The sequence below is a fragment of the Protopterus annectens genome, chromosome 13.part0 (genome assembly GCF_019279795.1).
Source record: "Protopterus annectens isolate FY-2018-M chromosome 13.part0, PAN1.0, whole genome shotgun sequence".
Lineage (NCBI taxonomy): Eukaryota > Metazoa > Chordata > Ceratodontiformes > Protopteridae > Protopterus > Protopterus annectens.
In genome coordinates, this window is record NC_056747.1 from 518,612,500 (window position 1) to 518,627,767 (window position 15,268).

A 15,268-nucleotide genomic window follows, 5' to 3' on the forward strand; every position below is an offset into this window, starting at 1 on the left:
CATGGCAAACCAGTGCCTAAGGGCATTAGGCCACATTCCACCAGAGGTGCAGCCACTTCAGCAGCCTTTCTCAGGGGAGTACCAACCAAAGACATATTAGAGACTGCTACTTGGAGTTCAGTGCACACCTTTACAAAGCACTGTCATCTGCCACTCTACTCTAAATCCAGGGCAGGCTTTGCCACTGCAGTTCTGCAGGGCCTCATAGCTGCTCCTAATGCTGTTTAGCTCCAGCCTCCCAACCATAGCTTTGGGAGTTTACCCAAATGTAATGACTGCAACAGTGAAACACATTGAACATAGTACAGTTGTGTACACTTACCATAAATGTAGATGTTCGAGTGTATTCACTGTTGCAGTCCAGGTTACCCACCCGCCATCCCCCTTTTTTCTACTGGGACTTTTCTTTCCTTCTCTTACTTATACAACCTATGTGGTGTATTTGCTTGTAGATGAAGGTAAAGTTTATATTGGTGTATGTATTTATATATATATATATATATATATATATATATATATATATATATATATATATGTATAGAAATTTTGGCATCCGGGGCAAGAAAAACTGAAGAAAATGGCGTCTGCTGCTTCTTTTATACCCCTGACGACCTGACGTTAGGGAAGGGGCAACAGCAGCCAATGCAGGACCCAAGACTTTGGAATTCAGGCCGACTGAGAGCAACCTGCCAGCAGGATTACCCAAATGTAATGACTACAACAGTGAATACACTCGAACATCTACATTTATGGTAAGTGTACACAACTGTACTTTCTCATTCCTGTCAGACACAACAACCTGCAAGCAGCTTGGGATGAACCCTACAAGGTGGCAAGGAAGGTAAGTGATGTTAACTATATATGGTGGAAGTGCTAGGCAGACAGCAGGGGCACAAAAGTGTACCATGTTAACATGATGATGATAGGGAGGCCTTTGTGCTGTGCATTTGCAGTGGATTGCAGGAGGAGTCTGAGGGAGATCTGAGGACTGATCTTCTCAGTGAGTCTTGGGCTGACACCTCGGTGGAAGGGGTAGCAATGTCCCAGCAGCTATGTCTTACCCAGGTTTGAGAAATCTGAGCAGTGTTGCAGGAATTTGGGGCGTGCTCACTGGGAAACCAGGAAGCACCCACCTGGTGCAGCACCAGGTGGATACAGGACCCCAAAGGCCTATTAGGCAGGCCCCTTATAGGGTGCCTGAGAGAGTCAAACAGACTCTGAGGGAAGAGGTACAAGGAGATGTTGGAACTAGGGGTGATTCTAGAGTCCAACAGTCCCTGGTCCTCGCCAGTGGTGTTGATGCCAAAGAAGGATGGCAGCACCAGGTACTGTGTGTATTACAGGAAATTAAATAGTCACACAGAGTCGGATGCTTACCCCATGCCTAGGACAGATGAGGCCCTAGAGCAGCTGGGTGGGGCTAAGTATCTTACAACCATTGATCTTACCAAGGGTTACTGACAGGTGCCCTTGAGAGAAGTCAGCCTTTGTGACTCCTTTTGGCTTGTATGAGTTCACAAAGATGCCCTTTAGGATGAAGAATGCCCCAGCGACTTTCCAGCGGCTGGTGGATAATATCCTAGCAGGAGGGTTTGCCCTTGCTTACCTAGATGATATTGCCATCTACAGCCATTCCTGGCAAGAGCAACTTCAGAATGTCAGGGAGGTGCTGTGCAGACAACAGAGGGCAGGGTTGACCATTAAGCTGAGCAAATGTCAGGTGGGTAGGCAGAGGTCTGCTACCTAGGACATAGAGTGGGGAGTGGTAAGATAAGGCCAGTACCTGTCAAAGTGGAAGCTATTCAGGCATGGCCTACACTCGTTACCAAAAAGCAGGTGAGGGCATTCTTAGGGACAGCAGGGTACTACAGAAAGTTCGTCCCTAGATATTGTACCATAGCTACTCCCCTCACAGACCTGACAAGGAAGAACAGGTCAGATAATAGTAGTGTGGACCCCAGCATGTGAGCAGGCATTTCAGAAGCTTAAAGAAGCTTTGGGAGGACCCCCTGTTTTAGCCAGTCTAGATTACAGCAAAGAATTTGTTGTACAGGTGGATGCTTTATACCATGGGGTGGGACTGTACTTAGCCAGATTTCTTCAGAGGGGGGAAGAGCACCCACTGGTTTATCTCAGTCGTAGGCTCCAGTCCAGGGAGGAATTCTATGCAGCTGTAGAAAAGGAATGCCTAGCCATAGTGTGGGCATTGCAGAAACTTCAACCCTATCTGTATGGAAGAAAATTCACTGTAATGACAGATCAGAACCCTCTAATATGGTTAAACAGAGCCAGACAGTAAAATGCCAAATTGCTAAGATGGAGCCTGGGTTTGCAAGCATACGATATCAGTGCAGCACCGTAGTGGGAGTAGCAGTGCCAATGCGGATGGGCGCTCAAGACAGGGAATGGGGTGAGGTACACCCAGATAGACCTAACCCTCTCAAGCGACGTTTCTCAAGGGTCACTTGAAAACCTAGCTTTAGTTCTCCAGGGGGGGAAGAGATGTGAAGTTTGGGGAAAGATGGGCAGAGGCTGCCAGCCTAGTCAAATAGAATTTGATACATAATTCTATCATTTGTATAAATAAATATAAAATACAGGCTTGTATTTTTAAATGAAAGAAAACACTGTAAAATGTGAGCTTCAAGATTTTTGTAACGTTGCCATCTGTTGTATGCAAAATCAAGCCAAGCATTTCAAATGTTCTTTGAAGTTACAATTATCTAAAACATGGTGCCGAAGTGTCTGGCTGAACACATTCTTTCTATTGTCTTAACTTAAAGAATAATTGTTAGAGTATACATGTGAAATGCCTTTTATTGTTGTAGTTTCCGGCGCAGGTGTTAGCTTCCCAAATAATGTAGTTTGTGGCCTGGGAACTCCAGACTAAGTGTCAAAATGATGTAATGTGAATACTGGGAAAACCTAAATGATGTAATTTAGGAGGGCCTTAGCAGAGATGTTTTAGTGTTTTCAAAACTATTGTTCAGTGAGAGACTGAAAACATTTGTCTTGGACCATCAACCCCAGTACTGTTTATGCTCTTTATGTATGTAAGTAGGATTATAGCACTGTGTTTTCTCTTAAGATTAGCTAAAGATTAGACAGTTAGATTGTGTTTTTCTTTGACATCAGACCTGTCCTACTGTATTGTTTTAAGTTTCTGTGTGATTTCTGAACTCTTAGATATCTCTGTGGTGTTGTAGTATTGTCTTGTGCTTTAATTATTTATTATTAAATATTTTGAAGACCTTTACCTGTGGCTGGTTTGTGTAGAGATAGGCTCTAGAGTACATTGCATTTTATAATAGGCCACTCTAATAAGCCTTAGACTGAATAGTCACATTACCAATTGGATAATAATATTGCACAGTAATAATTGGAAACCCTTTCAAGGGCCTTTGGGTAGCTGATAATATTAGCTGGTGGTGGCAGGAATTACTACCGTATACTCTGGGTAAAGGGGCACAGCTGGAGAATCTGTGTCTGCCTTTCCCAGGAGTGTCTGTGAAGTTGTATAAATACTTAGCTCAAAGTGTGGGTGTGTGTCAGCTACCTGGGCAGGGACACGAAGCACTGGTTGGACAGAGAAGGTGCTGGAGGTTTTAGCTTGCCCACTAGGCTGAGATCTGGACCCTATAGCTGTGCCAGTGAGGAGTCTTATTGGGGACCTGGAGAGCAAGGGAGCAACCAGCCCCAGACTGACTGTGATCTCTGTGTGCAATTAAGGGAAATTGTACTTTACTGTGTGTATTAGTTATCCTTTCCTCTTCTAGGAGACTATCTTCCTGGTGTTAATGGTGAGGATTGAGGCTCCTTGATTGCTGGACCAGGGCACGGTCGTCACAAGTCTCCCATCTGATAGCTAGCTGGCTCACAGACTGGACTCAGGAAGTTAAGAGTTGGGGAGTCTTCTTCTACAGTGAGGCCAGTCACAAGAGGAGTCCCTCAGAGATTGGTCCTGGTGCAGCTTCTTTATGCATTTACGTATCTGAAGTCAAGGCCAGTGTTAAGGGCCTATTGCTGACCACATTTGCAGATGATTGCAAATTAGGAGCAGTCATAGTATCCCCCACTGACACAAATTTTCTCCAGGCAGGGCTGACACAGACAAATGACTTGTGTCAAAGCCATGGTCTAAAACTAAATGCCAGGAAATCCATAATGGTGTCCTTCAGGAAGTCATTCATCCCTGTTAACTGTTGTGTTAACGACACTGCCCCAAGAGTCGACCCAATTGTCAGGGACTTAAGGATGCACATAGACAGTAATCTAGAGGTTGACCAAATACGTGTGTAGTGTGTACAGTAGTGAGGAAGTCATTCTGTGTTGTAGAACTTATAAACAAAGGTATGGCATCTAGGTCCAAGGAGGTCATTGGTCAAACCCCACTCTGTTGGACCTTTCTGCATGTCCACAAAACAAACAGCAGCAGAATTACCCATTCTAAAGACTTAAACCTTGTCTGTTAATGTAAATAGGATGTGGTGGAGAGACAGGTATGAATCCCAGAGGCAACTCTTTCTCTTGCACAGGTTCCCCAACCATGTGAAAAAGAGTTCCTCCATAAGCCCTTGCTTACAGGTATTTAAGGGTACCAGAACGTGTCAGAGATTTGGGATGCATGGCTAATCTTAAAAAGGCTCTAGTGATTCTTAGCCTTGCACACACCTGTAAACCTTAGTACCTTCGAAAAACTGTTAGGCATAAATAGGTGCCACCCCCTTTATATATATATATATATATATATATATATATATATATATATATATATATATATATAAAGACACCCTGAGGTAAATTTTGTGCCCATATAATCTTTTTTGGAGTGGTATGATTGGTTGGGGGCACGTTGTGAAACTTGGCTTGTTTAAGTTGTAGGGTATGAGTGAAAACTACAGATAGATTGTTGCACTTGACTTGGTGAATTATAGTTTCGCTTTTAGTATTTCTATTTTTATGTAGTGCCAGCTGCTGCAGTAGTTTGTACTTCATTCCTGGATAAGGGATTTTGAGAGAAGAACTCTTGTCAAGACTGGGAAGGTTGGTTATTACTCTGCGGATACTTTGGGCTGAGGTGATTTTTTTCCCCCCACTATTTCAATAGTTTGCATGTATGAGTTAATAGATTAGGCCTGTTGACGTAATACTGACAGGTTTTGAATGTCAGGAAAGTTTTTCTGTTGCTTAGTACTGTCTCTTGTCCAGTCTGAGATGAAAATTAACTGGCTTGAACCAAACCAGCACAAGAGTGGAGAAGAGATTCTGCCGATAGGGTTGACTGTAGTCAGAGATATAGATAATAGGCAAGAGGGGGCTAGAATGTATTGGAGTAAACTGGCAAAGGAACCAAGGTATTGGGAGCAAATAACTAGAAAAGGGGAAGGTAATAGGATGGGAAGAGGCCAAGAATTTATTTGGACTGCAGGTTAGAGATTGCCTTCCCTATCAAGGATTGATATCAGAGTGTAGTCAAAAAGAAAGAAATGGGGGCCCCTAAATGAAAGACCAGCACTGGTAGAGTTTTTAATAGAATCTAGAACAGAAGCTACTATTAAAAAGGAAAAATTAGTAAAGCATATAAAATATTGCAAGGTAATTATAAGAATCAGTCAGAGGAGCTTAGAAAGGATTGGGAAGAGAAACTGGATAAGCAATTCACAAAGAGAGAATGGGGGTATACATGTATGTCTTCCAAATATGCAGCATAGTCTAGAAGATTTAGGATCTTTACCTGGAAGTGTTTACATAGGTATTTTTATACCCCAAGTAGATTTCAAAGACTTTTCCTCAGGTGGTAAATTGTCCTTTCCTTGGCAGGAAACATTAACTAGATATTTTATATTTCAGACTCACAAACATATTTGTTATGCAGTGGATTTTCTGTGGTCAGGGAAGGGATTCTTTAATCAGGTTTTTATTGAATTGCTTATGTGATTTGCATGCCTTGTTATGAGGGTCCCTATCTACATTTAGGAATGTTTAGATATAAATTAAAAGTCATACAGCCTTTCAAACCGTCCTGTTGTTATATATGACTGAAGCAACAGACCTCTCTCTCTCTCTGTCACTCTCTCTCTCCCCTGCCCCAAGAATCCAGTCTTAGTAAGGAAGAGCATGTAATTTTTTTTTTGGCTTCCCACCCAGGACCTTGTCTAATGGCCACCCCTACCTTTAATCATATAAAAACCTTTATATATGTATATGGTACATTAGCATTGCAGATGTTATAATGGTTAAATGCTCACTTTTTAAGGGTGGAATGTATGAGTCTTGTATTTCAGACTGCTGACCTATATTAAAATGGTTGAGCTTGCTTTGCTTGATTTTTTTTTTTTAGCTTGACTGTGCTAGTTTTCAAATTAAAATTAATAACTTTTTCCATGTTATTGATTTGCAGAAGGCAACTGTACCACACATTAAAAATAAATATTACAATAGCTGGACATTGTAGCCAAAATGGGCTGGTTTCCAAAGCAGTTTCTTATTTCTCTCAGTGTAAAATTATGTCTTGCCAATAACTTGCCTATTAAAGTACCTTGTAACAGTAATCCACATACAGAGAATGAAAGATGAATTAGTATTAACATTTCAAGTTATGGGAAAACTGTAGTTGTCTGTTTTGCTTTTTCTTTTTCATCTAAAATGCATAAGATGAGTGCTAGGTGTATTTATGGATATAATTGTATTTAGAGACAGAAATCCTGAAAAAAGTGGTTGTATTTGTGTTTTTTTTTTCTCTTTCTTTTAGCTGAAGCAATGAAGCTTACAAGGCCAGTGTCAATTCCTTACCCAATGTTTCAGTCAAATTTGGAAGACTTGTACGTAGAAGGACTACCTGAAGGTATTCCATTCCGGAGACCCTCCACGTATGGCATTCCACGTCTTGAGCGAATACTGCTAGTTAAAGATCGCATCAAGTTTGTTATTAAAAAGTAAGGAAATTAAGTGATTGTTTCTAAAGAATACTGGGTTTGTTATGAAGTCAGTGAACAATATCATTGAGTTATAAATGTTCCAATGCCAATAATTTTATCACTGAATTAACAAGAGTTGTTTGAGAAAAAATTATGCATCATGAAATTCTTTTAGTATGGCTAGAAGAGCGTGACTCCTTTTCTGTTTCTTTCTTTATTGTTTTGCTTTTGCACCTACCAATCACTAAGCATCCCCTGTGACTGGAACCCTTTTGTTCTTTTGGACTGGGATTCCCAAGATAGGGATTAAAGTCAATAGGAAGAGTTTTGATTTTTCCTTCACTAGCATTTTTAATGCTAACTGGCAATGAGAGCATTTTTATTAGAGATCTAACACACCCATGATGGTTGAAATGAGCACCTGCATCACTCTGGGGCATCAAATGCCTTCATCTTGCTTGTGTGTACTTCAACCTGCAAGGACTGCTGTCACTGGCTTGGAATAACTAAGCCAATATCTCTAATCCTAGGTACTTCAGTGCCATGTAAGCCTCCACTTGTCTGGTAGCGACTGACTGACAAAAAATATTGCTCCTCCCCCCACCATGGGCAGGCTGGTACTGGCAGTTCGTGCCTCTGCTTCGGCAGTTGCAGTTCTTGAACTACTACTCAAACTCTCTTCATTTTTGGAAAAGCTGAGGCTTTATCTGGCTGTGCCACAGTGTTGAGTTTTAATTCTTTTGTTCTGTAGCTTCTGCTTTTTCTACCACCAAAGCAGATTACTCACAGGGTATGTAGAGGTTGCTCATGCTTTGGCACAATGTTCTTTAGATGTTGGTTGGTATATCACCTTAAAAGCAGCATGATGATAACCATGGCTAAAATATTTTCAGAAAAGGGGTTCAGCAGGAAATGGAGGAGAAGTGGTATTTGCATGTTTAGTGATACAAAGACCACAGATGTTTGAGGAAAATGGCAATTTAGAAAGGTTCCTATGCGTTAAACTCAAACAAAATAGGGTCAGCCTTCTCTGCATGAAATTGTCTACAGAATGCCAGCTTTGGTTGCTGAATCAGAGAAGGTCTGATGTTGATCATGGAGATGGAATGGAAAATAGCAAATTGGTGCTAGTTGGAGACCTCGTTGTTCATCCTGTGAACTGGAGCTTTCTAGAAGTAGCTACAGCATTAATCAAAAGTTGAATTTTCAGTTTGGATTGTGATGTGGTTAATGTCCTGTCTATTCCCAGGTGACTAGAGTTTAGTTAGCAACACCAGTACTCGAGATACTAACCAGTGATGGGAGAGGTATTCTTCTGGTCACTTCTCAGGAAGGTGGGAAGAGGTAGTCATGTTTGTGCTTTCTTGCCTGTGGTGATATTGGAGATCATGAGCGTCTGCATATACCAGGCAGGCATGTTTGTGAGATTCCTGAGAAGGGGACATGTTATAGTGTAGCCGGGGTGATCCCCTTCTTGTGTTCCACTGCATGCTACCACGCCCTACATAGTAAACCCAATGCATTTAGGTAAGTTAACGCTTGGTAAAAATCACTGGCACCACACACTGAGGAGGAGAAGAAAGATTAGGACTACTACCTGCTCAGCTCTATTCAGGGGGAGGTATGGGGGAATGTATTGGGAGGTATGCCATACCCTGCTTTGCCAGTGTTGATTGCCCATCCGGCCAGGGGAGCCGTGCCCCCTCCCGGTTTCTCTTTCTCCTGATCCAGTCCCAGTGGCTTTGGATTTTAGGGAGCAGGATGTCTGTGGCAAGGTCGAGTATCCCCCCTTTCTCAGCCCCCTGTCAGGGTCCCAGGCAATGTTCCCCCACCCTCAGAGGGAGTAACCCCTGCACTGGAATGGTCAACACCGGCTCTGCAAGGGGGTGGGAGATATAGTACCATCTTCTTGGACTGGTCCCTTCCCCTCAGCGCTTTAGCTTTGGATAGCTCCAGGCCGGTATCATCCAGGGGTCACGGTGCTGTTTCGGGGCATGCTCCTCCTCTCTGGGGGACTTCTCCCTTGGATGTGGGGGCTGACCCTTTTCCAGTCCCTCAACTTCTTGGGTGGTAGAGCGGAACTTCAAGTCTGGAGTTCTCTGCTGCAGCTCCAGGTCCCTCCTTGCCTCTCTGTACTTCAGCTGGCAAGGCCTCCCATCCTGTCCAGGGTCAACCCTCCCGATTGAGCCTTCAGGGGGCTTTCCCTCCCCTGTGGGAATCCCTGTCTCTTCCGAGTCCTCCCCTGACCCCCCCAACAGAAGGAGGGTCATTGTAAGAAAAAGTGCAAGAGGAGGCGCTCGGACTCTCCCCCATGGAGTCCCTCACTGAGGATACGGCCACAAGGAAGGAGATGGGTCCCCCAGATCTCTGCCCGACAATGTCTCCTTTGGAGACATCCTTGAACTGTTGAAACAAAAGGACAGATGTCTCCAACCCCTGTTTTCGGAGGAGTCCATGTTTCTGAAGGCCTTTGGGATGGGACCCCTCTATCTCCTGGGTGTCGTCCCCCCCCCCCCCCTGCTGATGAGTTAGTGGATCTGATCACCAGCAGGGCCTGGAAGGAACCAGACATGGTGGAGCCTGTTCCAAAAAGGGCCAAGTTTTTTAGTCCTTCTGCAGACTGTTCTTTCTGGAGCAAAGGAGTCCCAGTCAATGCCATCATGGTTGCTGCCACCATGAAAAAGGAGCAAGTAGAGCAGAGCTCCATGGTCCATCTCCCGAACAGGTAGCCCTGAGCAATTGACCATTTTGGGAAGCGGGTGTATGCCTCTGCTACCATTGGCCCGAGAATGACACTGAGAATATGCCGAGGCAAAGAAAAGTTCCACAAATAAAATCCACACTGGAGTGTGAAGGCATTCAGCCGAGGTACCAGGAAGCACCATTACATTTTCTCAAACCATCGTGGGACTCCAGTGTGGATTTTATTTGTGGAACTTTTCTTTGCCATGGCATATTATCAGCTTCATGTTTTTTTTCAAACTGTGTTCTTATTTTCTTTGTGTCTATTGTTGCCTGAGAACAACACATTATTTGGCACATTTTATTCGCCTCCAAAGGGATTTGGTCCAAGAGCTTTCCACCTCCCTTACAGAGTTGCTGCTGGCAGAAACCCTCAAGCAGGTGTCTTCCAAGCTATTCTCTCTCACCTCCCTCATGAATTACTTGATGAGATTAATTTCCAGTGCCCCGGAAGCTACCCCTTGTGCAGCTGGTACAGGCATTGCTTTGAGGCGTTATGTCTGGCTACATTTATGCGGGTGCATGGGACTCTCTAAGGCATCTTTTACCAGTGCCCCCTTTGATGGTTCTACTCTCTTTGAACCTTCCCTGAAGGACACATTGACCCCACAGCAAGCAGGAAGGGAAGACTGTCTGTGGTCGGGTTCAAACCTTCTACTCCCCAGAGGTCTTTGCCTAAGACCCAGTGAGGAGCTAGGAAGATGTGGTTCCATAAGACGTAGTCTTCCTTTTGGGATACTCCTGAAGAATCCTCTTCCAGAGGCAGGTTTCAGTGGATGATGACACCCTTGAGGCGGGGGGGTCCGCAGAATCAGGGCTCCAGGGAGCTCTTCTCTGAGCAGCCCTGTCAGCGCTTCTGAAGCATCGCCTGGCTGCTCTGCCCTAGAGGCAGTTGGGGGTTGCATTGTCCTACACCCACTAGCCTGGATGAACATCCCTTCCAATCAGTGGATGTTAAATATATCGTTTCCAGAGGTTTTCATTCCCTCTTCAGAACTCCCTCCAGTAAGACGTTACCTCCCAGACAGTTGGCCTTCAAAGACATTCAACAACTTCTTCTAAAAAGAACAATCCAAGAGGTCCCAGCAGGACAAAGAGGATCCAGCACTTATTCTTGCTTCTTTTTAGTGCCAAAAAATACAGGGACCCTACATCCTATTTTGGATCACAGCAAGTTCAATCTTTCAGTGATGAAATCAAAGTTCTGGATGATCACTGCTCAGTCCATACTACCACTTTTTATGCAAGGACAATTGGATGTGCTGTGTGGATCTCCAGGATGCATACTATCACATCAAAATATACAGGCTTTCCAGGAGACATCTGTGATTCCGGCCAGGAGCCAGTCATTACCAGTTCAGAGCCCTACCCTTTGGTCTCATCACGGCCCCCTGGGTGTTTACCAAATGTATGGCAGTGGTAGCGGCACAGGGGTTCCAGGTCTTTCTGTACCTCAACAATTGGCTCCTCATGGCACCTTTGAGGCATTGACTGATACAGGCAGGCAATTCATTATGTTCTCCTCCTCTTCTGTCATTTGGAGATAACAGTCAACCTTGCGAAATCCAATCCAGTCCCTACCCAACAATTGGAATTCATAGGAGTTCAGTTAGACTCCGTTTCAGAGATTGCAGCTTTACCCTTGCACAAAATTCAGTTGATATGGGAACAGGTCACATGGATGCTAGACCTGTCATGCCCCTCGGTTTACCTGGTTCTTCAGGCTCTCTGATCTATGGCCTTGGCCATTCATCTCATTCCCTGGCCAGGTATCACATGCATGTGCTGCAGTGGACCTTAGCTGTCCAATGGTCACCTTTGCTTCATCCCCTGTCTATGACCATAAACCTGATGCCTATCTGCAGATGTCACCTCTAGTGGTGGCTTAAGTCTCAGGATCTATGTCTAGGGCAGGCCCCTTCTGTCTCCCCATCTCCATGGCCACAGTGACTATGCATGCCTTCCTGTTGGGGTGGGGGTGCATTTTCAATGGAAGACTGTCCAAGGCACGTGGTCCCCAGTGGAGACCAAGGTGCATGTAAATGTTCTGGAGATGAGACAGTTCCTCTATTGTTGCAAGCCTTCCAGGACTTGCCTCCCTCTAGGGTTGATTGCAATCCAGGCAGACAACATGGCAGTGGTCTGGTATGTCAACAAGCAGGGGGAACATATTCTTATCCATTGTGCAGAGAGGCCATGAGAGTGTGGGAATTGGAGATGTCCTTGGGCTGCTTCCTTCTTATAGTGCACATACCCGGGGATTCCTGCGTGTTGGCCGACAGGCTTAGCAGATCAGATGTTCTTCGTCTTCCATTGCTGCAGTCCTGACTATTGGGTATAGTCCGCGTCCCAGTCGGCCCGAATACCAGAGTATAAGGCTGACGTCGGTCAGGGCGCATTAGACTGACGTCAGTACGTCAGGGTACTAATGCGCATGACCGACGTCATATCCTCAGTCTTTTTTGCCGCATGGTCCGATGCAGAAGCAGTTTTGCGAGTGCAGGTTGGCGTTCTGAAATACTTCCGAAACCGGAGTTTCAGACCGAAACAGAGTTGGCTAAGTACCCCGTTGGGGAACATTTTGGTTTTTTCTTGCCTCAGTATTTTACCGGATGTCAGAAAAAGTGAATAACTGTATTTCTTGTGGGAAACAGATACCTCATAGGGATTATCATACCTTGTGTATACCTTGTTTAGGGCCTGAGCACGACGTTGTTGGTTGCCGCTCTTGTGCTAGGTTTAACAAACGCACTATTAAGAGGAGGTTAGACTGTGCCAGGTTAGTGTTTGGGAAGCGTTGTAATTATAAAATGCCGCCGGATGCTCCGGCCGCTTCTCCAAGAAGCGCAAGGATAAAACAGTGAAGCCTAGGGTTGAGGAACCGCAGTCCCAGACGCCGGTTCTTTAGAAGGCTCAGTGGAGCCGGAGGTTTTGCCAGGAGTTTCCATGGAGTCCCAGGCAGAAACTATACTCTTACAGGATGTGCCTTCTCAGGAGGTAGGCCAGGCTGAGGGGGCTTCTCAGGTGACTGTTCTTCCCTCTCTTCCCAAGGTAGTTAGGGCCTCTCCTTCTGTTGCCAAAACTTCTATGAGAGGTAGGCCTACTTCAGCTTCAGTGGGGCTTCTCCTACCATTTCAGGTTCTGTACCTAAGAAACATATGCTTAAGATGGCAGAAGATTTGATTACTATGATTAGGGGTTCTATGCCCCGCCTGATAAGAGGCCTAGGGTGGAACCGAGTTTGATTGTTTTGAACAGTGTTCTGAGGCTTCAGAATCTTCTGTGGAAGATTTGCAGGAGTATCCTACCTATTCTGATTCTGATGTGGATGATTCCACTCCTACAGCGTCTCCACCTGAGGATTTCTCATTTTCAGAGACTTTGCATTCCATGAGGGAGCACTTTAAATGGGAAGGCCAGGATTACTCTGACTCTAGGAAAAGGCTTCGGGAGTTCTTGTTTTTACCCCAGCATAGGCCTTTAGCTATTCCTCCTGTGTTGAATGTGGTGGAAGATGTTTTGCAGAGGCTTCCCTGAACCCTGACTCTTTGCCTCCTGCTCCTGTTAAGCCGGATAGGTATTATAGGGTGCCCAAGCTCATAAATATTTGTTTAAGAGTCCTAGGGCGGACCCAGAAACTATTTCTCAGGGGCCTAAGGGTGTAAAAGCTTCTGTGGTTAAAATCCTGTCCCCACTGATAAAGAGGCGAGGGCTTTGGATAGGTGGGGAAAGAAAGTGTATACTTCTTCCACTTTAGCCATGAGAGCTTTGAATTGTCAGTTTCACATGTTAAAATATCAGAATTACCTTCTTTCACAATTGAAATCTAAGGTGGATGCTTTGGCGGAAGGTATTGAGTGTAAAGAGTTGCTGGATTTGGTTCATGTGTCTGAACAAGTGGGTAAGCATTCTTTGCAATGTGGTTTTGATGCTGTACAGGCCTCCTCGAGGGTGGCTGCTACCAGCTCTGTTCTTCGCAGGCATGCCTGGTTGAAGGATCAGAATTTAGCTGAGCATGTTAAGACAAGGATTTTGGATGCTCCTTTACAGTCTGATGTGTTGTTTGGTTCGCCTGTGGAAGCTGTTTTAAAGAAAATGGAGGACAAAGCTAAGTCTATGCAAACTGTTAAAGATTTTTGCAGGTGCAGCCACCAAGTTTAGTAGAAATTGGCCTGCTAAGGGGTGGACATATCCTGCTTATGATTCTCAGTCTAGGGGTAGGTCTAGACGTGGTAGGGGCAGGGCTCAAAGTTCTTTAGGCCTAGAACAGGAGTTCACCTGCTCAGACTTCTGGTGAGGGCAGGGTCAGTCCTTTCGTAAACAGACCCAATGACCTGTTTTTCAGCTGCCAGCAGATTCACGCCTGGCAGCTCCTTTGGGGAAGACTGTCTCTTTTCAAAGAAAATTGGGATTTAATTACTCAAGACAAATGGGTGTTGGATATCATTCACCACGGTTACAGATTTTATTTCCATACCATGCCCCCTTTCAAAGGCATGCCAGACGTTCCTCCTCTACAAAGAAAAGAGGCTCACAAGCAAGTTTTACAGTTACTTCACATAGGGGCCATTCAGCCAGTCCCTGTGTCAGAGAGGGCCTAGGATTTTATTCTCGCCTGTTCCTTGTACCAAAGAAGGGGAACACGTGGAGACCAATTTTGGATTTATCTCTCCTCAACACGTTTTTGGACATTCCCAAGTTCAAGATGTTGACGTTACAACAGCTTTTACCTCTGCTGGGCGAAGATCACTGGATGGTAACTTTAGATCTCAGGGAAGCTTACCTTCATGTGCCTATAAGGCTAAGTTGCAGAAAGTATCTGCGGTTTCGAGCTGGAAATTTTCATTATCAGTTCTCTGCATTGCCCTTTGGCTTATCTACTGCACCCAGAGTATTCACAAAGGTTCTGGCTCCAGTGATAGCTTACTTCAGGCTTCAAGGAATTCAAATCTATCCTTACTTGGACGACTGCCTGATTCTGGCTCAAGAAAAGGAAGACCTTCTACAGCATCTGGAATATGTTATAGCAGTGCTAAGATGCCTAGGGTATTCTGTGAACGAAATAAAGTCCAGTCTAGTACCCTCTCAAGACATGTGCTTTCTGGGTGTAAGACTGAATACAGCAGCCCAGATGGCCTTTTTAACCCCGGACAAACAAAAGAGTCTGTCACTTTACTTCCATCAACTATCTCATCAGTCCGTGCTGACTGCAAGGACAGTCCTTCAAGCATTAGGGTTCATGGCATCTTGTATTCTGGTGCTTCCCAATGCCAAACTGCATATGAGGAAGCTACAATGGTATCTCAAAATGTATGGACACAGCACTGCCAGGATTTGGACACTGTCATTCAAATAATACCTTGCATTCAAAAGGAATTTCTGTGGTGGGCTCAGGAATGTCACCTAAACAAGGGACTCTCTGTGACCCGCCAGAGGCAAGTCAGATTCTAACGACAGATGCCTCGGACATTGCTTGGGGAGCTCATCTAAATGGAAAGTGGATACAAGACAAGTGGCCTGCCAGACTACAGCATCTACATATCAACATGAAGGAGATGTTAGCAGTCCAGTTTGCATTAATGGCTTTCAAGGAGTTACTTCTTCCAGGG

General features: G+C 44.7%; 1 protein-coding gene across 6 annotated transcripts in view; it reads left to right on the forward strand.

Moving 5' to 3' along the window:
* GTF2I (general transcription factor IIi) overlaps positions 1-15,268 on the forward strand; it is a 1,956,122-nt gene that overhangs the window by 971,680 nt on the left and 969,174 nt on the right. For all 6 annotated transcript variants that reach the window (XM_044054149.1, XM_044054150.1, XM_044054148.1 and 3 more), the window contains one exon: positions 6,752-6,935. In XM_044054149.1, coding sequence (XP_043910084.1) covers positions 6,752-6,935 — 184 coding nt within the window. The remainder of the gene's footprint in view (positions 1-6,751; positions 6,936-15,268) is intronic.